We start from the raw sequence: 27,602 nt of genomic DNA, 5'->3' as shown, positions 1-27,602 counted from the left end.
TTAAGCACAATCAATTGTGAATATCACACCATTGAAATGGCCTCCACGCCTTCTTTTGCTACTTATTCCACTAACTTTTGGAGTACTTATTCCACTAAATCCAGTCGATGTCATAAATATTAACTTGTAAAGCTTGAAAAGAGTCCGCTAATTTCTTGAAATAATCGAATGTTCAAACTTTTCTCGCAATAATTCGGTTGCTGCAAGTGTTGTGCGGCTCGCAGCCCCGATTTATTGCAACCAGATGTTCTCCAGCTCGACTTTTTCTTCAAAAGAAGTACGATGATTTCACCAGATCGAAGACCACACCAAACTGTCGATTGGGGCGAATGTAAGGATTGTTTATAAATAATTTGAGAATATTCTTCGCACCAGAATCGATAGATTTATTTCTTTACCGCACCGCTATGATCAGCTAAGTTGATTTTATGAAAGTAATCGTTATCGTTTTCAAGTTGTTCCAAAGCAGAATCAGCAAATTCACGACGTCGACGGCGATTCAAGGGCTTCAGTTCCTGAGTGCGAAGAATTTTTTATATAGATGCAAGCCCAAATTCTTTCTCAAAACCCCGCCAAAATTGCCCAAAAAAAATGCAGACCATGACATATTAAAAATGTACGAAATTAATCTTAGAAATCATATAAGTATCATCCCTATTGAAAATCCCTTTATATATATAACTTTCGGTGAGTAAATGAAGCAGAAACAATTTGTTGTCGAAAGTTTTCTTTAAAGATTTATACAGGGCCTACCAACAAGAAGAGCTTCATGGTAAAAGGAAATGAAGCACTCAAATCGGCCCAAACGGGTTCTGTTTTTTTTTTTTTTTTTTTTTTTTTTTTTTTTTTTTTTTTTTTTTTTTTTTTTTTTGTTATTTTGTTTTTTTTTTGTTATGCCGATTATTTGAAGGAAATGTCGGCCAAACGGCCACCACGGCTCAGTTTGTATAACTATACCCCTTACCGCGTAAACAAACATAGTTGACATGTGCTGTCCAAATTACGAGAGAATATTTTTGGTAGATGGCTGTATATGTCTGTATGTAGTTATAGGCCCGACTTTGTTCGTACGATTTGCCAAGAGATGATAAAACTGGATTGTTATTCCAATGTTCAAATATTGCGAACAATTGTTGGTGAACAGCAACTTACTCCTTATGCTTTTTTTTAGTATACATACTAGACATCATTCATTAAAATCGTGAACAACAATATTTTTTTCGTTCAAATATGTCGAACTTTGCGCCTGAAAAAAATGTCTTACGAGGACTAATTTCTCATTATGAGTTTATAAAACCGGATAAAACCATTAATAGGAAAAGCTAGCCATTGTCAAAGAAGTTCTCGATATTTGCGAGTAGAGACGAGGAAATTATTTTCCATAACAATACTCGACATTACTAGCGTCTGAACAACGTACTGTACAAATCGTTCAAATTTATTACGAAAATTTATTATGAAAATTACGTGATTTTTAAAAACTCGGACTGACGTATAAAACGATTTTACGACCAGATATTAAATTGAAAGCCTACAAAATTCAGCTTGTGCAAGAACTGAATCCACTCAACCTTCCCGAGCAGTATCGCTTCACTCTAAAACTCTTGAAAGTTTCAAGAAGATCCGACGTTTTCGAGCCAAATTTTGTTCAGCGTATGGACCTCACGCTGGCTCAATGGATATGTAAACAAGTAAAATTTCTGCATTTGAGACGAAGAGCAAGAGATTCAACAACTGTCATTTCACCCAAAAAAAAAACGGTTTGGTGTGGTTTGTAAGTCGGTGGAGTCACCGCTTCATATTTCTTCAAAAAGGATGCCGGTGAAAATGCAACCGTCAATGACGACCGTTATCGCGCCATGGTAATCGACTATTTGATGCCTGTAGTTGAAGCTCGCGATCTCAGCGACTTTTTGTTGCAACAAAACGGCGCCACTTCCCACACATCGCAACAATCATTGAATTTGGTGATAGAACCTTTCGGTGAGCATATAATTTACAGTTTCCTGCCGATCAATTAGCCATCAGGATCGTGTGTAAACACAACGTTAGACTTTTTCCTGTGGAACTTGTAAAGTCTAAAGTCTATGCGAATAAGCCCACTTCGATTCAGGCCTTGGAACAACACATCACGCATGTTATACGCCAGTTACCAGTCGAAATTCTCGAACGAGTATTCGAAAATTGCACTCAACTGATGAACCATCTGAGACGCAGCTGCGGCTAATATTTGAAAGAGATAATATCTAAAAAATATATGCCAAAGAATGTTCCTAAGAATGATAATAAATATTCCCCTTTAAATTTGAAGTTTCTGTGTTTTTTTTTTAAAAAGTAGGAAACCTCGAAAGAGATCAGCGTTAGTATCGCCCGGATTTCGGATATCAAATATCAATAGCAATCTTTAAAATTTTCATAAGGTAGCATTTTCGATAACAATTTTACCACTACTTAATGTATCCAATGGTTTCTTCCGCATGCTAACCTAATAGTTTCTCATATTGCAAAAACACCACACGATTAAGGTTTCGAGCCTACGATAGTCGTTTGATTGAGTTGTGTTTCCTTCATATGGCGAATCTATTAGTTATTGTTATTGTGGACTGGTAGACGATATTTACTTGAATTTAGACTGTATGAAAGTTTTGTAAAATTGTATATGAAACATTCCGTGTTAAAAATTATTGTTTTTAGATTATGTTGAGTAGAAAACGAACCATAAACTCGTGTTTTTAATCAAAGTGAGCATAGAACAACGTGATTTCACAACAACTTCAATTGATGTTAAAACCATCAGAAACTCATTTCTCCACAGTTTCTTTCGTTGAGCGCATCTCCACAGCTTTCCAAACTCCTGCACGATACTAAACAGAGTTAATAAGAAAATTATGTACTCGTATTTCAGTAATGCTCAAAATTTTTCCCAAAACTATTTTACAAATCGCACATCAGGCCACCTGCCAAGCTTTCATATCACAACTTGTAAAATCTCCATGAAAAAATACGAATAGGAAGCAAAGCAAAACCAAAGAGCAGCGCCGAAGCAGCTGTTTGCTTGCTGACAACCGAGAACTAATAACGATGAACTGACAGTAATAAGTTGAAATAGGAAAATGGCGCAGAGAAATGTGTGCGCTTGTGGGTGGATTTCTGGTGCGAAGCGTGAAGTGCGTTGGTGCAGCGGGTATCACTTCGGTGGTAGAAATGGTAAACGGCTTGGATGACGTGGAATTGCCTGCATCATTGCTGGCATCAGTTACGGCTCCAACATAATCCACAGTGTTGTCATCTATCATGCTTAGTGCGTTGTATAGTACCGTTAGTGCATAGCTTCGAAATGTCGGCTAGATTAATAACCACACACACACCTCTAAAGGAACGCATGCTTAGAAATGGAAGAAAAATGTGCGTGTGCTCACAAATAACCGTTATATAGCTGAGTATATATAGTATGTTTGTATGTGTGAACTGATGAAGCGCAGGCATCTTGATTAAACCGCTCACAATGTCTTGCACTAAAAATAAACACAATGACTGCAATAACTCACACAATGCACTTTAAAGGTCTTAAGGCGAACTTACTCGCACTACACCGTTAACTATGTGATTGCAGATTTGTTGTAGCAGTGTTGTTGTATAATTGTGTGTGGGGAAAATATTTATAGAATTGCTTGTAAACTACTCATATCGGACACAAAAGCATATTAAAGTGCCGGTGGATAACTGGCGTGCACTTGGCAGCTGATTGGCAGCGTAAAGGATACGACAAGTTCCTCACGAGCAGCATACTTGATAAATTCGCTTTGCTACCTCAGCGTGCAGTGCCGGAATTGAAGTGCAAAATATTCGATTTATATGCAGCAATGCGTCTTAGCAAGCCGTTCGTTTGCTGCAAAACAAATAAATAAGACGAAATAAATAGTTTGTGCTGTAGTGCTTTGCTGTGACGAGGAGCAGCTTTTGTCTGCCGTGCCGGGAACTAGTTGGGAACTACTTTGCAGGCACTTTCTCACTAATTTGATACCCCAGCTAGTCAGTGAGTCGATTGGCTTCCCTTCTATATAAGCCATTAGTACTTATTATATGGCGAAATTAATTGAAATATACCAGTTACATACATTACATACCAGTTTCAACCCGGTTAAAAATTAACAAATTTCAGCTGCAGCCAAAATTTCAAGAAAAATATGAAAAAAAAACATTAACTACGGCTGCACCGAAGCTACAATAACCCACACAGCTGCATTTCTTATACGAGAAACGGTTATAAAAAGTATTTTATCTTGATTTTGATCGATTAGTTTGTATGGCAGCTACATGCTATAGTCGTCCGATCTGAAAAATTTCTTCAGATATTATAGTGTTGTCTCAGGCAATAATCTGTGCCAAATTCCGTGAGCATAGCTTGTCAAATAAAATAGTTTTCCAAACAAAAAAGTGATTTTGATCGGTTAGCTTGTATGGCAGCTATATGCTATAGTCGACCGATCTGAAAAATTTCTTCAGATATTATAGTGTTGTCTCAGGCAATAATCTGTACCATATTTCGTGAGCATAGCTTGTCAAATAAAATAGTTTTCCATACAAAAAGGTGATTTTGATTGGTTAGTTTGTATGGCAGCAATATGCTATAGTTGTTCGATCTGCACAACATCTTCGGAGAATGTAGTATTGCCTTGGAAAATTTCATGAAGATATGTTTTCACAACAGTTTTGGATACAAGAATTTATTTTGGATCGATCAGCTTGTATGACAGCTACATGCTATTGTTGTACGATCTAAACAATTTCTCTGGAGACTATTCCGATATCTTGTCAAATAAAAAAGTTTTTTTTTATGCAAGGACGTGAGTTGGATCGGTCAATTTGTATGGCAGCTATATGCTTTAATGGGCCGATCTAAATAATTTGTACGCAGATAGTAGCGCTACTTTGCAGAATACTTCGCGTCAAATTTCGTGAAGATATCTCATCAAATGTAAAAGTTTTTCTTACAAGGCCTTGAGTTTGCTTGATCAATTTGTATATCAGGAATAGTAGTTATATAAGTGCGGTTCCGACAAATTAAAAGCTAGTTTCATATATTTTGTTGCAAATTTAATGCTCTAAGCCACAATTGTTGTAAAATAAAGCATTTTTTCAAGGCTTTTCACACTAGCTATTTCTGCTCAACTCTTGACAATAGTAGAAGCTCGTACCCAAGCTTTATGCTAAGCCACACACAGTGTAAATAGAATCATAAGCATAATATTAATTGGAAGCTAATAATATTGCAAGCTACTAGTCAATAAACAAGTTCCAAGAAATATATAGAAGTTTATTGGCATATTAAGATATTTAAAAGGCATTGAACAAACACTCATTCAACAATCAGAATTATATTTGCTGCCTTCAAGCTCATAAGCACGAGTCATGTGTACTTAAACAAATAAACAAGACCATGAAGATATGTACATACATATACCCACGCAATCAAATAGAAAATTGTTAATAGAATTAAAGGCCGCACCAGCAAAGCTGCTTGTAAAGTCATGAGCTTTTCAGAGTTCAACTGAAAATTGCGAAAATGTAAAGTCCCAAAGGCACGTGTAGACAACGGTATGCCAATAAATACATAAACATATATATATATATATATATATACATATAGATATTTACATTTCTATATACATATATTCGTATGCAAATACATGTATATACATGCATCTACATCTATGCTAACAATATAAGATGATATCCAGATGTCCATATAAATGCAAGAATATTTGCAGCTGGAATTCTAGGAAATACAAAAACACGAGTATGTTGTTTTACAGACATTTTCAAAGGACTTAAGATATATGTATACATACAGATGCATTTATCTGTCAACGCTGGACAATTGGATAATACTGATTGCGTTTGAACTGGCATATTTACATGTTTCGGTTTGCACACAAACCAAGGTATATATGTATGTATATGTATGTATAGGCAATTGTTGTACAACAAAAATGAAACAACGTTAACTTTGGTCACACCGACGTTATAATACCTTTCATAAGTGCATTTCTTAAAGCATTAAGGGGCATAAAAGTCTCTTTATCCTGATTTTGGTTCTTCAGTTTGTATGGCAGCTATATGCTATAGTGATTCGATCTGAACAGTTTGCTTGGAGATTATTCCCTTGCTTTGGAAAATAATATATGCCAAATTTCGTGAAGATATCTATTCAAATAAAAAAATTTTCTATACAAAAAGTTGATTTTAGTTGCTCAATTTGTATGGCAACTATATGCTATAGTAATCCGATATTAAAAATTTCTTTAGATGTTATACTGTTGCTTAAGGCAATAATCTGTGCCAAATTTCGGTACAATATCTCGTCAAAATAAAAAGATTTCCATACAAAAACTTGATTTTGATCGGTTAGTTTGTAGGGCAGCTGCTAGATGCTATATTTGTCTGATCTGAACAATTTCTTCACGGATTATTCCGTTGTTTTAAGAAATAATCCATACTAAATTTCGTGAAGATAGCTCGTCCAAAAAAAAAAAAGTTTTTTATGTAAAAACTTGTTTTGGATCGATCAGTTTGTATGGCAGCTATATGCTATAGTCATCCAATATCGGCGATCATGAGAAGAGAGCAGCTTCTTGGTGAGAAAATGGCGTGTGCAAAATTTCAGATTGATAATTCAAAAAATAAAGTCCTAGTATGTATACATATATAAAGACGGCTGGACAGAAAAACCGTCACAGTTAAATCGACTCAGCTCGTTACGCTGATGATTTATATTACATATTCACATACTTTATATACATACAAATATCTCCGAGTCTTCCTTCTTTTTATTAAAAACTGCGTGTCAAACTTAATAAACCCCGTGCAGGGTATAAAAAATGTAGCAAACATTGCTTGTATATAAAATCCCCCAGCTTTTTGCTAACAAAGAAATGACATCAACACTAAAGCAAGAGACAGAGAAAATGTAACAATAAAATCATATACAGACAATTTGAGAGGAAAATTCAATAAAAAGAAAAAAAATTTAACAGTAATGCTACGAATCGCAATAATGTTTGGAGAAACCCCCTGTGGTGAAATGGTTGCTTTGAGCCTTGATCTCTAAAGACAATAGAATTTTAGAGTATTTGCAATAATTTCCTTATATATCGATAAAGACACGGGAAGCTACGTAAAGTTAGCTGGTAAACCCAACAGTTTCTTTAAATAGGGCGAACTAGAACTTAGACTTCTCAAACAATCATTCATGTCTCGCAACACCTTGTGTTCTGCATAAAATATTTTGTGGGCTAAATGTTTATCAAAATAACTTTATTATCGTCTAGCATATTCTCGTAGACGGCCGCCGGCGAAACCTATGCCGAACCATGGCTTCCCTTCTGAACTTGAAAAAATCCGAGCAGAAATTTGTGTCGAATGAAAATCTTATCGGTACCTTCGAGTTCCACGAGATCCCAATAAAGCCTATTTTCCGATTTTCCGATAAAGATTTTAGATCGCTGGGTTAAATGTACATACATATAAAGCTGAAAGGCGATTATGTTGAAAAAATCGCGCTTTTTCTTAAATTTTCGTCTTTTCTTTTGTCGGTTAAATGTTCAATTGACCGATTTCAAGGAATTAACTCCGCCAGTACAGTTGGATGTAACACGTAGGCTCGGTGCATGTGTTTTCGGCATAGGAGGTGAGAGATGGATTTTGATTTCACAACCAGTGGCTTCTTAGGAACATGGTCAGAGAGAGATCTATTCGACCTATATTTTCCCAAACGCAACAGAAAAAGACAGTTTGTTACTTTGTGGATATTGTTTCATCTAAAAAGTCCGACACTCTGAGTACTTCGGTTACTCGACACATGAACGGTAGTGCCTTTCTGAGTGTTGTGGATGTCCATATGTCCATAATGATACAGAATACAGCTTAAAATATAAATTTCCAATCTAAGTGATAAGAAGTGATAGAAAAACTAAATATTTTCTTTACGCAATTTAAAAACAAACTGCCGTAAACCTTTTAGGCTGGTTACAACTCAGGTGGGCACAACAGACCTCACTCAATTCGCGTACAGTTCTCGTCTGTCTATCTTTAATTCACTCGATTGTAAGACATTTAACCCAAACTTAGAAAAACTCTAGCGCTTGGATTTCACACACAATTTAAAAGACTACATAAATAAACTCATCCGCTTCAAGGGTAATTTTTAAGCCTTCTTCTTCTTCTTCTTTTTTGGCGTAGACACCGCTTTCGCAGTTATAGACGAGTTTGAAGTCGTTCTTTTTTTTTCGCTGTTTAGGGCCAATTGGAGGTTCGATGTGTAGCTAGGTTTTTCTCCACGTGGTCTTTTGAACGAAGTGAAGCTCTTCCTATTCCTCTGCTTCTTCCGAATTGGAGTGCTTTCATCCATCAAGTCAGTGAAAACGATAGCACCAATCCAAGAATTAGGCTTCGAAATGCTTCCGCAGACAGCGCATTCTCCAGATCAAGAATACGACGACTATTTGCTGTCCTCAGATCTCAAGAAAATGGTTGCTGTGAGGAAGTTTTCGTCCAGTGAAAAGATGATCGCCGAAACTGATGCTCATTTTGAAGCAAAAGACAAATTGCACCTCAGAAATTGTATCGAAAAGTTGAAAGATCGCTTTAATCAGTATAGCACGCTTGAAAGAAACTCTGCCGAAAAACGCCAAAGTACACTGAAGGTATTGAAAACCCTTTCAGCCACAGCGTGTTGTAACATGTATGAAAGGCTGAATTAGACATTGGCCTAGTTGTACCCGTAGTAGCTCGGCAGCCTATTTTGAAGAAGATACTAAAATTTTCTATTAAAACACTCGAAAATATAATTTTATGATTTGTCAATCCGAGCAAATGTGATGCTTTCTAAATATAAGTAGTTAAGCTATTTGTTGTTTTTTTAATCCCCTAAACCTCATTTTCTAACAATAATAGCTAAAAGCCCGCCTTTACCCACCTTTTTGTTAGTAAAATTCCCAGCCGAAAACTTTGAAAAGTGAAACCCAATAAATCTTGACTTATTCCACAGTATTAGCATTCCTTTATTTAAGCATTTCATGAAAATTCGTACAATATAGGGAAGTAATATACAAAAGGAAATCGCAAACAAAGGTGAAATGCGCATTGTGTAGAGAAAGTGAATTATGTATTTATGTATTATTATTATTTGACAAACAAATGAAAATAAAAAAAAAATTTAACCGCGATAAAAACAACTTACACAAATCGAGTATATACATAAATGGAGGGAATAACAATGAATGAATTGGCGAATTGGCGTGATGTTCGGAGGCTTTGGCGCAACACACACCACCACACACATACGAAATTATTGAAATGCACGAGTGCATTGGCGAACAGTGAGGCGTTGTGGCACAAAATGACATTGTTGCCGAGAATTTCGTGCGAAAAAAAATGCGTCCACAAAATAAATGCAAATCACGGCGGAAGCCAATCGAACAGTGAAAATCGAAATACCAGGCGAAGCGAGGGGGGAGGCGGCAGCGGTATACGACAGCTAGTGAATGCAGTGCGCACACATGCATGTATTTTGTGCAACAGTGATATGCGGTCGGCTTTTGTAATTTTACGCTCGCGTTGTAAATTGTGTTGCATACGTTTAGGCGTTGTGGCGTAAATTGTTGTGCTGCACCTATATTGACAACGCGGATGAGTGAACTGCTTGCGGTTGTGTTGTAGGTACATGTTGTTGCTTTTTGTTGTTGCGGCAACATTATTTTCTGTCTTTATTGTTGCAGTCAACTTTTGTGCTGTTGTTGCCACATTTTTACACACAAATTATAACGAAAGTTATTTACAAATTATACATGCGCTTTCTCGCCTAAATTTTTTTGCACCTCACTTCACCCAAGCTTGTTGTTGGCAGCGCTTCCGCTTCCACTGCCGTTTTGCTGGCGCTTTTTTCGCCACTTTTGTTGTTTCTGCTCGTTCGCCATTTATGCGTGTTTTATTGTTGTTCTGTGTTGCTTTAATTGTTATTCATTGTTGTGGTGTTTGTTGCTGCTGTTGTTGTTGTTGGCATCGTTGTTGCACGTGGCTGTGGTTGAGCCATGCTTTATTGTGTTTGTGTTCTTGTTGTAATTTCCTGCTGTTATCCTACATATTTGTGTAATATTTTGTTTTCTTCTTTTCTTATTTGCTGCTTTGCTTTATTTTTTTATTTTTATTTTAGTTTTTTATTTTAATTTTTTATTTTTATTTCTGGTTTTTGTTCTGTTATTTAGTGTCACGAAGTTGGCGTGCTGTCGCTTCGCTTTCAGCGCTTCCGTCTCCACTCATTACGGCTGCTCTCTCACTCACTCCTAATCTCCGTCGCTCCCAACGCTCCGGTTCGCTTAACTGTGTCTGCTTAGTAACCGTAGTGCACGCCATGTCCGGCGACGGCGGTATGTACTAAACCGGGTGCGGCGAGGGTCCTGCGTGGCAAATGAGAGAATTTTTTTTTTATTAAGCAATGTGTAAGATAAAATTATGTTGTAAATAAATTTTGAATTAGTAGCTCACAGCGTGACGTGGTTTCGGTAGTAAACACCGCTTAGTAAGCATTGTGTAATATAATTTGCAACTATTTAAGTTTATTTGCATTTTTCCTCACTCTCTTCCGCTTTGTTTGCGACTCATATACTTACTTAACAGCGAGTGGTGCCAAGGCTGGTGCAGCGAGTGGTAAACCATGAGCTATACCGGCGTGTCCGAGGACTGCTGGTGCAACTGTTGTTAAGAAATCAGGCATGAAATGTGGAAGAAAAGAGAAGCGAAATGTTTGTCATAAGCATACCCAAAGTAGGAAAAAATAGTTGTTTTTGTAATTACAACTAATTGATAGTGCTAGAAATACAAATTTAAGTTAAGAAAGCAAAAGTTATATCACATATGCGTTAAGGTAACCTTTTGGGCGCAATAAGCTTACAAACTTACAAAAATATTGCATAAATTCACTCGTTAAACGACTGATCTCATCTCAACAAAAATAATTACTTACTTCTAATAAATTAAAATATATATAGATGGTGAGCTAACTTTAGAAAAGTATTTTAAGAGTGCTTACAGTATTTAGATATTTTATTAAAGAGCGCCCAAATGTATACTTCAATTGATACTGATTTTATAATTTATAATTTTTCTACTCAGATTGGATTTAAAATATAATAACGGCTAATCCATTTCGCGGTACCCTACTTAAAAAACACAGACACACAGTCAAATTATTCAAAAGAGCATTCTTTGGCATTTATTTTCTGTAAATTATCTCTTTGAAATGTTGTCCATGGCTATGTCACAGATAGTAAATCCGTTGAGGCCCAAAACGTGAACATATCCGCTCATCGATGTGTTTTCTCAATAAATCCATTGATTGGTGCGATGTGTTGAAAGCGGCGCTATTGAAAAAAAAAAGTACCTTTACTTGGAACACCTATTATTATGACCAAAGGATGAAATAGAAAAAGTAACATACTTCTGCTCTAGTAATTCATACGCAGAATAAAGCTTCAAACTAAATGACTACAACTTGGTCTTACTGAAATTATATATAATATAACAGAAGGCCCCTAATGATCTTCTGCTCTATCCAGTACGACCACAAACATGTCACGTCAATCTAAGGCTATCCGTAGCTACTAATAGTAAGTAACTCAATTAATAACGCCTTAGTACCCGGCCGTATAAGAATAGAAAGAAATAAAAAGGTCAACGAGCTAAAACACTCGAGAGCAGCTGGAGATACAATTCTCTAAGCTGCCTCAAGCCGTTCAGCTATTTCAAGTGTTTTTCGTAGAAATGTTCACTTGAGTGACATCTCAGGAGTTGGAAAACAAGCACCAGAGCACACACCACAAACTTATTTTGGAGTTATGTTGATCGTGGACAGATCGAAAAGCAAATTCTTCTAGGCAAAAGGTAGCTTAGTGGAATTGTAGAGGTCATCACAGAGTACCAAGCGTTAAGATACCACCTTCAGAAAATGGTTGCTGAGATGATGTGAATTCCTTGCTTTTAGCCGGGTGAGACGAGACAAATTCCACGATTCCCAATGCTCCAACTTAAACGAAATTATGCAGCTTTTGTGAAACAAAAACAGTTTTTTTATAAATTAACTGAATTGCCGGAAAAGGCATAATGTGGTTATCAATCAGTAGCATAATGGGCCTAATGGTCACCAGATTTCCAATGAGCTTTTAAAATACGAGTATATTTGTCAAGTACTAATCGATAGCTTAAACCACTCGGAAGTTTAAATTATTTTTAAAAATTATGATTATTTTTTCCTGTATTCATCCACAAAAAAAAAAAAAATATTTTACTGTGTACTTCGGGTTTGAAGTAATGAAAGCAAAAAATTTGCCGACAGACCTGCTTTTCGGATGTTCTTCCGGAAATCAATTACGGGATAAAAACGATAGTTATTAAGCTCAGAGCAATTATATTTCTAGATTATCACAAACTTTCAGATAACAATATACTCCCTTGGTTTGCCTTTACAGAATCTATATCAGTGCTTTTTTAACTACCCAGAGGACACTTGGTCTAAAACCGGATGTTGTGAGCTGTTTAAGCCCTATGTGAAAGATTCGTTTGTGGCCACTCCCAAGTGAATGGCGCACGGAGAGCTTTCATCACTTGAGTGAACTTCTACACATGGCTTCATCCTCCAGAATATCAGCACTAGATAGTTATTATACAGGGTAACAAAAAATTAATGCAAGATTTAAATATGCCACCATTTCAAAATCTCATCACAGTTGACGAAGTTAAAAGGATATTAAGAATAGGAATTTTTCGAGTAGTGATGCTACAATACATACAATTTTAGTTTTGGATTAATTTTGGGTCACCCTAAATTTTATTACAATCTTGCGTTCATTACGTTAATTTTTCGGACACCCTTCATATACCTTTCCTTCACATAAAAAGAGTGACGAGTGTCAATTTGAAGCAACTTCCATCTGTCTAAATCTTCTTTGTATTAACCACTCGAATAATGATCTAAAATTACACGTTTAATAGAGATTCTCCTCCAGAACTATTCTATTTCCATCTATGCTATTTTTCATATTACCTCCTCAAAATTCCTCAGAACTCTGAGCTTAGTTCCCACGTTTATAATTTATAATTAAAAGCTCATTAACGAACTTTGGAACTGCATGATTAACTGAAATTGGTAATTGCACACGGAATTACGTGCAACTTTAAAAGTAACAAGTAAGGAAACGCTAAGTTCGGGTGTCACCGAATATTTTATACTCTCGCATGATAAAGTGATAATCGAGATTTCAGGCGTGGTTGTGAACCGATTTCACCCATATTTGGTAMATGTCATCASGGTGTTAAGAAAATATTATATACCGAATTTCATTGAAATCGGTTGAGTACTTCCTGAGATATGGTTTTTGGTCCATAAGTGGGCGACGCCACGCCCATTTTCAATTTCAAAAAAAACCTGTATGCAGCTTCCTTCTGACATTTCTTCCGTAAAAGTTGGTGTTTCTGACGTTTTTTGTTAGTCGGTTAACGCACTTTTAGTGATTTTCAACATAACCTTTGTATGGGAGGTGGGCGTGGTTATTATCCGATTTCTTCCATTTTTGAACTGTATATGGAAATGCCTAAAAGAAACGACTCTATACAGTTTGGTTGACATAGCTATAGTAGTTTTCGAGATATGTAGAAAAAAGTTAGTAGGGGGCGGGGCCACTCCCACTTTTCCAAAAATATTACGTCCAAATATGCCCCTCCCCAATGCGATCCTTTGTGCTAAATTTCATTTTAATATCTTTATTCGTGGCTTAGTTATGACACTTTATAGGTTTTCGGTTTCCGCCATTTTGTGGGCGTGGCAGTGGGCGGATTTTGCCCATCTTCGAACTTAACCTTCTTATGGAGCCAAGAAATACGTGTACCAAGCAACTTTTGTTGCGAGAGTATAAAAAGTATTTATCTGCAACTACGCGGTAGTTTATAGCGCCGCCACTCAGAAATTGTTAATTAAACACAAATGTTCCCACGAAACAGTAAATATTGGATATTAAATTGACAACAACCACATAATAATATCCTCCGAGCGCAAAGTTTTTAAGCTGCGAGCGCCGCCAACATGTGTACACTAAGCAGCCGCTGCTTATCACGGCGATAATGGGGTTTTGTCATAATTAAAGTCGACATACTTGCGCCGCATCTTCGTTTAGCCGCCAGCACGCTTAGCCTGCTCGTGGCATTTATGTGTGTCGTGAAGTGCGCCAGCTTACCTGATAGCCGCCAAATTGTCATATGTTGCTCGGCTAATGGCTCATTTTCGCCACTTAAGCATCGTACACCGTTTAAATTCGAAACATATGCGGTGTTGTTTTTGCTTCGGTTAGCTGTTTTGCGCTAAATCCGCTTAAAGTCTTCTACAACATTATTTAGTTGTTGGTACTGTTGACACATAATTCGACAAGCGATTGGAGACGACGAAGAAGTGGTTTATGTCGAACCTGTTTTCACCAGTCTTCAGTACTACATATAACCATATTTCGAGCCTCGATGAAGTCGATCACCCTCAACCCATTTGGCGATGCTTCATCATGGAGGCTGAATTTGCTGACCATTGTGCCAAAGATAACTTCTTTGATCACCCTGGCGTTAAAGTCGTCATGACACCAAGACGAGCGCAGGCCTCATAGACGTCCATCGACCGGGTTCAACACGAGGACTCGGCGACGGAGTCTATTCCCCATCAGGAATCCCACATAGAATTTGCGCTCCTTTATATGACCACTGCAGTAATTGCCACAAGGCCCTCCTTGTCATAGTCCTTGTCCCGTCAATCGCCCTTCTTGAACGGCGGTGATGTCAGCCTTACCAATTAAGGGAAGTGGCAGTGATTGTCATCAAAAAGAGGGAGATCCGAATCTGTTTTCTTCTTATATAAATGTACAATATACAAAAGGGGGTGTGTTATACTTGGCGGGTTCTAAACCCAGCGCACATCCCTGGAGAGAGGAAAGTTCTCTGAGCGCCACCCATTTGGAAGTAGCAAGAAGTGATTCCTTTATATATGGCTCAAGTAGCTCATAATTCTGGCCTTAGACCAAGTATCACCGGGGTAGCCAAAACACTTCCATTTGAAGGCGATCAAGAACTTCCTCGGGTGTTTGAGGCGCGTACTCTGGTAAAAGACTATAGAGAAAAGATTGAATACCATATAATGTCGTTTTAAAAGCTGTATATATAGCTCCTCAGTCCTTAATTGTTATACTATGGCAACATTTGTACTGTGGGAATCACTGTCGTCGATCGAGAGAGAGGCCGCCATTGATTTTTAAAAATCTGTTAAGCTCTAAATCTATTATATTTTGCAACCCAAGTCAAAATGCGTGAGAATCAAGAACAAGAAAAAGATTATACCTACATCAGCTCAGCAAGCTTAGCCTTTTGTAAAACATTAATTGTCTTACGAAATTGTTTTTGTAATTTTCCGAATATAAGATTCACAACAATAAAGACTCATTGCTTTGCGCGTAATTGCAGCTAAACCGCGCGCATTAAGTCAAAAGTACGTGTTGTAACGGGAAATTTCCACGCACAGAGTTGTCAAGTAATTTGAAATTCCAACAGGCAGAGGAGAAGTCTTCGCACACAGCAACTCTCGTGGCACGTGTGCACCAAACCACCACCACAACAACACATAGAATGCATTTATTCACGCATTGTAAGGAAATAACGGTACACACGAGTGTGACTACATGCCACACATCACTTAGCACGAAGACGGTGGAATAGAATTTACAGCATTCGCTAAATGTGTGTAACCCGATGCATAGATTCACACTCGTAAACTGAGAAAGATGTCAGGCGAGTCAAGTGCGACTGCTAAAGACTTTGAGTAAACACAAACACTCACAAGGGCTTATGGGTTTTCAGCCACCACTCGGGGAAATGGAATTTCTTAGTGCTGCTGACACCTGCGTTGGCTTTTCGCGCAGAAATTAAATGAGTGAAGCCATGAAGAGAGGAGAGCGGCCGAAGCGCGCAGAATAATGCAAGGGATAATGCAGATCCGATTTCACTTGAATTCACTTACAAGTTGCTGCACATACTTATACATATATATGCGCGTCTGTATATAAATATATATGTGTGAGTACGTCCTGTTGTTTTTATGCGCACAAAAGGCATAACGGCACATTGTGTGCATAACGAGAAAGCCATAAATCAATGCGGTGCTAAGGAAAGTGGCGAATACTCGTCGCAGTTGAATTTATGACAACTTGCAATCACAACTACAAGTAAACTCACACACACATACACTCAGATATAAATGTGTACCTATATAGCAGTGTATTTGTGCTGCTGCTTTCCTTTGTAAGCGCTCGATTGTAGTGCGTTCTTTGAATGCATGAAAAATGTATGTCATAAATTATGTAATAATGCAGTTTCGATGTGCGACCGGGACACTGCTCTTATACTTATGTATGTATGGATGTGTGAAAGATTTTCTTGTGGCTTAAAGACTCTTGCGCTCTTTTATGCTGTAGAATTTATTATTTGTAAGAAATTAATGATGTGCTTAGAATGTTGACTGAGAACTTGTCTTGACTTTGATCCATACATTTACAGAACTAATGCCACCCACGAGCAGCAAGAAATTGCTAACTTATTGGGGCACATTGTAATTGATATATGTGTATATTTTATTTGTAACTCGGTTTTATATGTACACAATAATAAAAAATGTGCGGTTTTAATAAAATTTTGAGGTAGAGTTCCACTCTTAATTTCTTAACCACAAATTTCTTAAAATCAGCGGAGAAATTCCATTTTAAATATAGTTACGAGAGTAACACTTATTTAAACAGAATTTCCTTTGAGTTTCTTCAGTACCGGCAAATATCAATATAATATGAAATATCTAGTTATCTACTGGTAACCGTCATTACAAGAGGAAGCAATGTTAGCATGAGATTTTACCTTCTAACCGGTTGCTTTGGCTATGTGGTCAAAGGAGTAATTAGGTAAATGAAACGGGCTATCTCCTCTACCGTAAGAAGCTCTATAAATCTAACAAATCTTCATAAGATCCAATTGTAAGCAATTGAGAATTTCTACCCTCACAGGTTTTCAGTAAATATTTAATGTCTAGACTACGATTTCTTTGACGTTTAAGATAGTTCAAGGCTAGATGAAATATTAAAGTTAGATACCAAGTCTTTCTTATACTTCGCAAAAAGCGCTGACGTCCTGAACGACGAAAATTTCAGCTCAAATCAAAAATCAAAGGGCTCAGTAGTGTTATCTTTTTTCAAAAAAACATTAGGCCAATCTACTGACCCCTTAAACGAAATCTCCAGCTGATATTTCTAAGGGCGAGTGGGTCTCTGTATGACGTCCAACTCCGGCCAGTATATCCTAACCTAACTTGAAAGATCTAGTCATGTTTAGTAGTTCACGTTCTATAAATGCCATTCCAGGCCAAAACTGTATCTTTTATATATATGGCTCAAGCAGCCCACGACTTTCGAACTTAGATTAATTATGCTCTTAGTAGCCAAACAATCGTTTAAAGGCGAGCTGAAGTGAGAAGACGAATTATCCCTCTCAAGGTCCTGCGCTTGGCTTGCAACCCGCCACGTAACCCATAGGCCCCAATGAATGAAATGGACACAGCAGCATCGGTTGAGAGACCCTCCTTTTGATGACGACCACTGCAAACGTATTAAGGGTTACAATTTATGAAATGAAATGTCCGGTCCCTTAATTGGAAAGGTGCAGCTGCACAACTAGTTGATGTCCTCGTAAGAGTAAAGGCTGACATCTTGGTCGTCCAAGAAGTGCGATGGTCGGAACAATGACTGAGACGAGTAGGTCCTTGTGACATTTACTACAGTGGTCATATAAAGGAGCGCAAAACCGGTGTGAAATTCATGTTTCGAGAGCGACTGCGCCGACGAGTATTGGCATTCACCCCGCTGGATGAATGTCTAGCCACAATCCGTATCAAAACAAAGTTTTTCAATATGTCACTGATTTGCACCCAGGGCCAGACGAAATAGAAGGATGATGTGACCAAAGATGTCTTCTATGAGTGCTTGAAGTGCACTTATGAGAGCAACGATGTCAAAGTGCTGCTTGTCGACTTTAACGCCAGGGTGTGCAAAGAAGGTATCTTTGGCACAAAAGTCGGCAAATTCAGCGTCCATGATGAAGCATCCCCTAATGGGTTGTATCGGCTGGAGTCCGAAATATGGTTTCCTGCAGTACCACATTCCAGCAAAATAACAGTTGTTACGATGAGTAGTGCTATGTCGCAGTGAAGAGAGTTGAAGAGAAAAGCCGAAATGAGTGAGTACGAAGTAATGCTTGAAAATTCTACGAAAATATGCGGCGACTAACAGAAGGTTTCAAGACCGGGTTAGAACCGCCAGAAATGATCTAGTAACCGATACGCAGAGCATACTAAAATTATGGAGGAAACACTTATCCAGCCTGCAAAATGGAAGTGAAAGCATAACACTAGGAGACGGCGAACCCGATTCCTCAATCGATGACTATGAAGGGGACGTTCCATTGCCCGACCATGAAGAAGTTTAAATAGCAATAAAGTTAAAGCGAGCGATTGCCAAAAATTTTTATAACAAAGGTACATTTTCCGTAATGACAACACTCGACCTCATGTTGCAAACTATTTGCAAACCAACGGCTGAAATGCTTTGCCGCCTTAAGGATCAGATCTTGCGTCGTCTGTCTACTATTTATAGGGAATTAAAAAAACAAAACAAAAAATAAATAAATAAAATAATACCAAATAAACAACGGAAGCCGCGAGTAAAAAGCAGGAAGCTGAAAGTTTCCTACAAAACGCGAAACAAACAATCAACAACAACAACGCGAAAAACGAGTTAGCGTACAAGCGACGAACAACGAAGCAAAATCCCCCACAGTCCGCACAAAAACTACGAAAAGACTCACAACAAATAGCACACTCCTCTATATATAATATGTATGTATGTATGTGTGTGTAAATGTGCGGTGCTGCCACTGACTGCAATGATAGCCGCTCGGTTGGACAGGCAGAAGACTGACAGCTTAACGAAATTTGCTAACAAAACTGCCAGCGGCAGCTGCAGCGCGCGGGAAGCGACATCAATCAGTCGTCTGCCGTGGACTTGGTTGCGGCGCATGAGAGTGCGACAGCAAACAGCGAACACCATACACACAGTATTATATAAATTTGCGACATAACGACAGTAGCGCGACAGTTGCCGAATCTGCCAACAGCGACGGGAAGACAACAAATGAATAATGATTGATTAGTTTTGTTGCTGCAAGCCGCACACTTTGCTCGAGTGCTGCCGCCCAGGTTGTTGGGCGCTATTTCGCTTGTAACGGCATTATTTCACAGCTGTCCAATATGTGTCCGAAACTGTGCGACGAATAAATGAATTGACTTGACAGAAGTCCAGTTCGTCAATGGCGCGTTTATGGCGCTTGAAGCGATAGTAAAGATAGGAACCCGGAAGGGTAAGGGAGACTAGGCGCAGTCTGGTGTAATAGAGCAGAAATGATGCGCAAGGCAGTGGCTACATTGTAGCGGTATCTTTTAAAATAAGTTGCCTTTCAAGTTCTTTAAAGTTTGTATGAGTGTGTGTGTCATCTCTCCCTCTCTCCCTCTCCCTGCCCCAACATGTAGGAAGTGCACGGAAATTACATAGCGTCGTCACACCACTGTGTACGTGGAATAACTGTAGTTTATGCAGCTAGTTCCTGCTGTGGCAAAAGTAAATTAAAAACTGAATTATTGAGCACGTGACTGATTGGTCTGTATTTGATTGGAAGAGCAGCGAAAAGTATGCTTTCAGTTTGAGAATTTCAAAGAAATTATTTTGACAGTATTTTTTTATTTTTCTGTGAAAAGAGAAGATGAGAGAGAGTGTAAAGCAATCTTGCTGTAAAATTTTAGTTCAGAAATTACTTTGAAGCATTGAAAGTACCATACGAAACTCTTGAAAAAAAATGGTTATATACAGGTACCATAAGACTTAAGTCATGGTTCGATCATTTAGTGCAAGTGATAAGCCCAAAAAAGAAGCAGTATTGCAGCTGAGTATGTTTATGCTTACAAGGGACTCCATAACAGCCCTTGAAATCATTATAGACTTTGCGGCAAGTAACACCGCGATGTACCGATCACAAGGTTCTAAAAGGTATCATATTTGAATTAGTTAATAGAGTTTGCAATATAGAAAGTACGGTTTTCTTTCAAATTGAAGAAGAGAGTGCAAAAACTTCGGAAATCTGATCAATTTGGGGTTGGCTCTTGTTGGATAAACTGAACATGTGGCGAACATCCCACTAGAACAAAGCAGAACAGTCATCTCCGAGTAGTACACAACCACTTGTCTGCCAGTGGTCAAAATGTAAAAGGCAACCCTGTTAAATAGATGGCTCGCAATGGAAAATGGGTGTAGAAGTTTTTTGATCTTCAGGGGGAAGTCAGTTTTAAAACAACTACAGAAGCCTTGTGTTATCTTTCAAGCGTAGACCTTGAGTATTTTTGCAATTATTAATTTTCCTCTGGAAAGTCCAAAAGCTTTGTGGCATACGGTTCATCAATTAGATAATAGCAAAACTTTATTTTTGATCCCTGTCTTCATGGTATGGTTTTAACCACAAAATCAGTAACATATAGAATACTCTATAAAAATATGGAGACATTATAAAATTAGTTAGCTGATCAAAGAAAAAAATAAAAGCTTTCGTTGCTTTTCCTGTAAAAGCTTTTTTGTTGTTCAAAATGAAAGATTTTTCACTAATTTTCCGATTAAATGTATATAGAAAAATCTACTGCCTTAGTAATTCTTCATTACTCATTGTCATTTAACAGTTACCGCAAACAAACAACACTTTTATCGAGCTTTCATAGCAAAGTGAAAGTTTTACCATTTTGAAAGCTATGTTTTTATTCAAGTTAAAACAAGAATATTATAAAATGAACATTGCAATCCATCAATTGTTTTCGCAAGTTTATGCGCTTTTCGCGTAATTACTTCTGTGAAGACTTTTTTGTTATAATCAAAAATGAAAGTCTTTTCAGTAATTTTCAAATTCGAAGTATAAAAAATCTACTTATTACTCATTGTCAGCAAATGTTTCACAAACAAACAACACTTCCACCAATTGGTTAAGCTTTTAAGCTTTCATAACAAAGATAAAGTTTTATCATTTAAACTTTTGAGTTATGTTCTCAAATTTCAGTTTAAAATGTCTAAGTAGAAAAACCGTTAATTTCCTGCACCCTTCACAAATCAAAAGTTTTTCTACATGAATTTGATTTGGTTGGTTTAGTTTGTATGGTAGCCTTATGCTATAATGCTCCGATCAAAACAATTTACTCAAAGATTATAGCCTTGTTTTGCTTCATATTTTAGGCCGAATTATGAGAAGTTATCTTGTCAAATAAAAAAGTTTTCTATACAAGAACATGATTTTTTTCCAGTCAGTTCCTATGACAGCTAAGAGCACAACAGACCTTAGATCACGGAGCAATCCTCATTTCTATGACAGTTATTTGATATAATGGCGGTGTCGGCGGCATGTTCTTGGGGAGTAAAGGACGTGTGCAGAACTTTTGATTGATATCTCGAAAACTGAGGGTCTAACTTGCGTTTATACAGACGGATGAACATGCCTAAATATATTCATCTGATCTCCGACGCTTCCTACCTTGTACTGTAGCTTCATATTAAACTTAATATACCCTGTACAGGGTATAAATATTTGTCTTGGCTTTGGTTAACAAATAAATTTCAGCCTAGATATGACACAATTTCCATATGAGTCCTGTTTCAGAAACAAAACTTCATTCCATAAACAATACACGTACATTTGCTAACGCATCTGCCTCAACAAACAGTTCGTCGCCTAAATATATGCTTGTATTTTTAATGCTTTTATTCACTGTGCTATCTATGCACATTGTTTAGTCGTTAATATATTTTAAAGTGTTACGTTTTTGTTCACGCTTCATTACAAAGTTCAACAGCACATCACCTGACTGCATAAAGCTTTTAAGCAGATTAAATGTGGCAGTCAATATGTAACTTGGAAATACCGCAAACGAATGCTAAGCCATAAAGGTGTATTTGTATGGGTGGTGGCTAACAAAAACAAGAAAGTATATGTGTGTGATCTGTTGATTTTATGGCTATATAGAAAATGTCATAAGAAGTTAAAGCGGCTGGCAGCTGCTATGGCTACGCCGCTGGGGTTAACCGACAGCCTGCCAAGAGTCTTTTATAATCAAGTGTAGATATGTCTAACAAACAAAGAGTAAATCTGTTGACAGAGCTCTTTGTATCATTCACAGGCTATCATCTTAATAATCGTGTAATCTTTTTTAATTTTTTTTACAATAATCACATTTTCTCTAAAAATCAACCTCAGCGGATTTTTTCGTGTTCAATACGAAAAGTCTTTTCAATGCTTTTTAATTTAAGCTCAAAATTTTGCCTTTCAAAACTATTTTTTAGTATTTATAGATTTTTTTTTAAATATCAAACTTGTTTGGCTTACCCCGGTATATATAGCTATAAGACTATTTGGTATACAAATATTTTCCCATGCTTATTAATAACTTATATTTACATATACATAAATATAGTTTGAGGCAGACGCGTAGTCATTTCATTAATACTCAGAATAATTTCTTTCATTCCCACACATACATACATACAAACCCACACACACAATTACTATATATGTACATATGTATGAATATACATAAAAAAATATAATGTTCATTTTAAAAGTAAAATCTTTGCAGTGCAAAAGTTGGCGAAAACAAAGTTTAATTGCTCATTAGTAAAAGCAAATGCTATTCATACATCCACTTGCAAAAATTTTATATAAGTACAAATGCATTGCTATAAATTATGGTATATATAAATATTTGTATAATATGTAAGATATAGCATAAAGGGATCAGTACAGTCACCTAAAAAATGAAGTGAATGCAAACTAAATGAAAAAAAGATTTTAAAACATTTGAAAAATTTATAATTTTTAAGATGGTGTCCAACATCACTATTCAAACTTTTATAACTTTCGAAATTTTTTTTGGAAAACTTATAGCTACATTTAAAATTATGTAGGTCCAAAAAAGAACTCTAATATCACGAATTTAAAAAAAATTAAAAAAAAAATGTTCGAACAGGGGGCAACTCTAATAGATTTTTTCAACCTTAAACTTTCTTAAGCATCTTTATGTATTTAGCTTATTTCAAAATTTTTAAATTTTTTGCTGCGGTGGCATATGTAATCGGTTTTTTTTTTTTTTTTTTTTTTTTTTTTTTTTTTTTTTTTTTTTTTTTTTTTTTTTTTTTTTTTTTTGTTGTAATGAATTGGCAAAGTTAGGTGAATACAAAAAAGATGAAAATAAACATTTTAAAATATTTGAAAAATGTAAATATAATAATGGTGTCTAATATCACTATTCATACCTTCCTAACATTCGAAAATAATTTTGATAAGGAGAAGGTCCTTAAAGAAATAAGAAATTTAAAAGAAAAAAATTAGCTATAATTTCACGAATTTAAAAAAAATGCGAACAGGTGGCAACTCTGTCTGGGTTTTTTTTACCTGGTTTTAACACTTATTTATCTTATCTTGAAATTAATTAATTTTTAAACAGGTGGCAACTTTCCTCAATATATGTATATATATATATATATTTTTTTTTTTCAATTTAAATTGCATTTTCTTAGCTTGACCTTTGTAGTATTTGATTGTCGAACAACCTTTTTAAAGAGAAACCTTAAGCTCTGCCCTAAACTCTGAAAACAACACAAATTTGAAAAAATTTACGAATTAAAAAAAAATATTTTTCGCAAAGTTGGCAATGCTGGTAGATTTTTTGCAACATGAAACAAATTTATCCAGCCTTTTATTAATTTTAATACTTATTTATCTTATCTAGAAATTAATTAATTTTAAAAAAAATGGCAACGTCCACAATATGTCTTTTTTTTAATTGCATTTTCTAAGCTTGACTTTTAAAATACGAATTTAATTTGATAATCAAGTGGCAACTCACATCAATTTTTAATTGTTTTTTTTTCGAAATAAATTTTTTTTTTTCAAATTGACTTTTGTAGTGTTTCAAAATCTAATAATTATTTTTTATAAGATGGCAACCCTCATGTTTCAAAAACTTTTTACAGTACACCAATTAATCCAAAAAGAGTTTCATATCAGTTGAGAATATTTTATATACATAATACGAATGTGACGCAATTTTGTTGCGTAACAAATTTTTGTTGCATTTGGTCAGATTTTGAAGGAGTCACAGTTTTCTTTCGAGAGGTTTAAATTTTAGAAAGAAAGTATAAAATTTGAGCTTAATTTCCTTTAAAGAGTTTTAACCATAAATTTGCCTTCCAAAATTGTTTCTAAAGACATAAAACGGAAAAGTTTGAATAAAATTGAATATTCATTGTTGTATTAGAATGTCGCAGGAAACTATTTTGGACTCAGTTTTAATGCAGATCACTGAAAATATTTGATAACGACATTTTTACCTCGAAGAGGCTTGATTTCTTTAATAAGAGATTATATGTATGTTGATATGTATAACCCAACACCATATGGAAAAATAAATATGGACCTAACCAAATTTAATTTTCTTTATTTTTCAAGGTTTTTAGTAATCTGACACACACACTTCTACATCAATGCAATTAGTGACATTTTCTTTAGACTGCGCACAAAGCGTAGGTGGGTTTCTACATACCATAAGCAGGTGCCGAAGCGTATTTCAAGGTGGCAGCGGGCGCGGCGGCGACATAGCTATGCGAGAGAGCGGCAGGGGCGGCGGCGTAGTGTCCATAAGCGGCGGGCGCGGTGGCAGCGGCATACTGTATAGATGGCGCCTGGTAGCTATAAGATGGAGCTGCGTAGCTATAAGCCGGAGCGTGGTAGCTCGCGCTGTAAGCTGGAGCGTGATAACTCGCAGCTGGCGCGGCGTAGGTGATACCATGCGAAAGAGCAGGCGCTGAGTGCGCCAGCGCTAGAGCAGGTGCCGCATAGCCATGACTGATGGTAGCTGCCGGGGCGGAGTACGCATGCGCGGCGTAGGCGGTCGGCGCGGCATATGCATGAGCGATGGGCGCAGCAGCGGCGATGATATGACCTTATTGTTTATTGTTTGCAATAGCGTTTTTTAACGTTTTTTATGTAAGCAGTTTTTTTTGGCATAGCAAAAGCAAGTGTACAAGAGTGCAAGAGTGCAGAAGAAGCAAACGAGAGTGCAAAAGAGTGTGAAAGTGCGAAATGTGTTGTAAATACGGTTAAAGTGGTGTGAATTGGTGCGAAACAAAACATTTTCATATTAAAGAAAATACTTAAATTCAAGCGTTTTTTATTTATTTTTTTATTATGCGCTCCAACCCACAATCCGCTAACACTTACCACCAACATGTGGCGCGAGGCCGGCGTCATTGCTGATGCTCGAGCGTTGCACGTGCGATTGCGAGTGCGCGGTCTGCACGGCGCTGGAGTACTCCGACTGCGAGGACTGGCCGTAGTGACCCTTGACGGTGTGCTCCTGCGAGCTGCCCACGGAGGCGTGGTCTACGCTGGGCGCGGAGATGGAGTAAGCCGCTGGGCCGCCGGGTCTGGCATGCGCGCAGGCAACCAAAGCGGCAAGAACGAAAATAACCTGCAACAGATAACCGAAAAACCAGCTGATAAGAGTACAATAAAAACCAAAAATTAAGACAAATTAATGGGCGAGGCATATTTAGAGGAGCATGGTAAGTAATACACACCGCGCAGCAAGCAATTAAAGCGCACATTTGGCGTAATTAATTGTTGCCACAGTACATCTTTTAGGGCCGTACGAACACAGTTACAATACGAGCAGGGGCGCAGTATATAAACTACACACTCGCGCTTGAGTTGCGCAGCCGAGCGCGCGGTTCAACTTTCTGGCGCGTCGCTGTGAGCTAACTTTTTCACTGCCGCGCCGTTGCCGCACACACACACATTTTCATTACTTGGCATTCTATACACCAACACATGCCTGCGCAAGTGTGTAATGTTTAAAGTTTTAATTAATATTTCGGCAATTCGGAAACCCAATAGCGTCGCGCTGCCAACAGGTACGGCCTTGCAACCACAGCGGCTTCATTACCATTGGCGTTTTCATGAAAATAACAGTTAATTGTTGAATCTAAACGAGTGTAGTTTGCCATATGCGCAGCCAGATTTCCAGCGGTATATGAAAATGAAATCATTAACTGCAAAAGAATTCGGCGCTTTCGTTATTAGTTGCATGCTTTTCCAAGAAATTGCCAGATTCCATTGCTGATACCCGCCAGCAACCGAATTTGTATGCAAAAAAGTTTTCACTTGAGTTTCGTTGTAATTCGTTGTGCGGAAAGGTTAGCAAAAGCGATGTTCTCGTGTGAAATTCATTTTATATGCAGAAAATACTAAATTTACAGGCAGAATTCATTTAATGTTACTCATACGCCCCGTAGCGTAGCTACTTAATTGCGAATTTCATTTATTGCTGTGTTTTTTTTTTTAATATTTTTGTACATCAGGAGGAGCAAAGCGCTATATAGAAAATAAATTTATTTTCAAATTCTAAAAAACATTTATTATTTGTTTAAGGACGCTGGTTAATTACTGATGCATCATACATAACTAAAGGCAATTTGGAAAATTTTTATTTGTCCTCAAACTGAATGAGCTCCACATATTTTTGAGCTTCCAGTATATAAAGATTTATGTTTTATAATGGTCTCTCAATTTTGCTCAAACTCTAACAAAGCAGCAAAGAAATTTCAGCTTACGCTGTCAGACATAACCAATATATAACCATTACATAACCAGTATATAAGTAATATATATCCAATATATAATCGATACATAACCACTTTATAACCAAAACGAAAATTTTATTTCAAGAGTGGAGTGAGTGGTTTCTATTTTAACGTTTTTCCTTCGCCTGTAAGTTTATGAAAAGTGATGTGACGTTATTTTTCATTTTAGGCTATAATACATACTTATATGTAGAACGATCCAGTTGATCTTAAAAATTTTTTGACAATGACCGCGCTTTCTCGCTGGCTGGGAATCAATGCTCCTGCTCCTGTCGTAATTTTTAATTTTAAGAAATTATAGATTTTCACTCTTTCTTTAATGAATATTTCAACTGGAAAGTTCTTGTTTTTTTTTTTTTGCCAAAGAATAATTTTGGCGGCAATAATAATGAGCAAAAATATATCATATGTTCATCGGATAATATATTTCTGATGGTGAAGAAGTAAATGAATTCACAGATGGCAACTGAATTGATGCAGCTTTAGCAGCGGTGACAATACTGCATCATTTTTGGCAGAAAATAATGTTCAAATATCGATTTGTATTATGGGACCGAAAGAGGTCTGGCTAATGATATTTTTTTTTTTTGTTTTCTTTTTTTTTTTTTTTTTTTGTTTGTTTTGACGGAAGTTAGAAGTTTAACTTTTTTATCTTACTTATTTCAGGCCTTAAGGCAAATATTAAGCTAGTGTTGCTTA

General features: G+C 36.8%; 1 protein-coding gene across 1 annotated transcript in view; it reads right to left on the bottom strand.

Annotated features, from left to right (window-relative positions):
• Window positions 1-9,033: 9,033 nt before the first annotated feature.
• Window positions 9,034-27,602, bottom strand: part of LOC108966357 (cuticle protein 16.5) — a 26,170-nt gene continuing 7,601 nt past the window's right edge. The window contains exons 2-5 of the mRNA XM_018929205.1: window positions 25,483-25,732; window positions 24,806-25,204; window positions 10,671-10,752; window positions 9,034-10,457 (exon numbers count right to left, since the gene is read on the bottom strand). Of these exons, the coding sequence (XP_018784750.1) occupies window positions 10,391-10,457; window positions 10,671-10,752; window positions 24,806-25,204; window positions 25,483-25,732 (798 nt within the window). The 3' untranslated portion in view covers window positions 9,034-10,390. The remainder of the gene's footprint in view (window positions 10,458-10,670; window positions 10,753-24,805; window positions 25,205-25,482; window positions 25,733-27,602) is intronic.

The sequence above is a fragment of the Bactrocera latifrons genome, unplaced genomic scaffold (assembly GCF_001853355.1).
Source record: "Bactrocera latifrons isolate USDA-ARS-PBARC rearing strain unplaced genomic scaffold, ASM185335v1 scaffold_16, whole genome shotgun sequence".
NCBI lineage: Eukaryota > Metazoa > Arthropoda > Insecta > Diptera > Tephritidae > Bactrocera > Bactrocera latifrons.
Note: the sequence above shows the minus strand (reverse complement) of the source record. Positions and strands in the feature narration are given on the sequence as shown.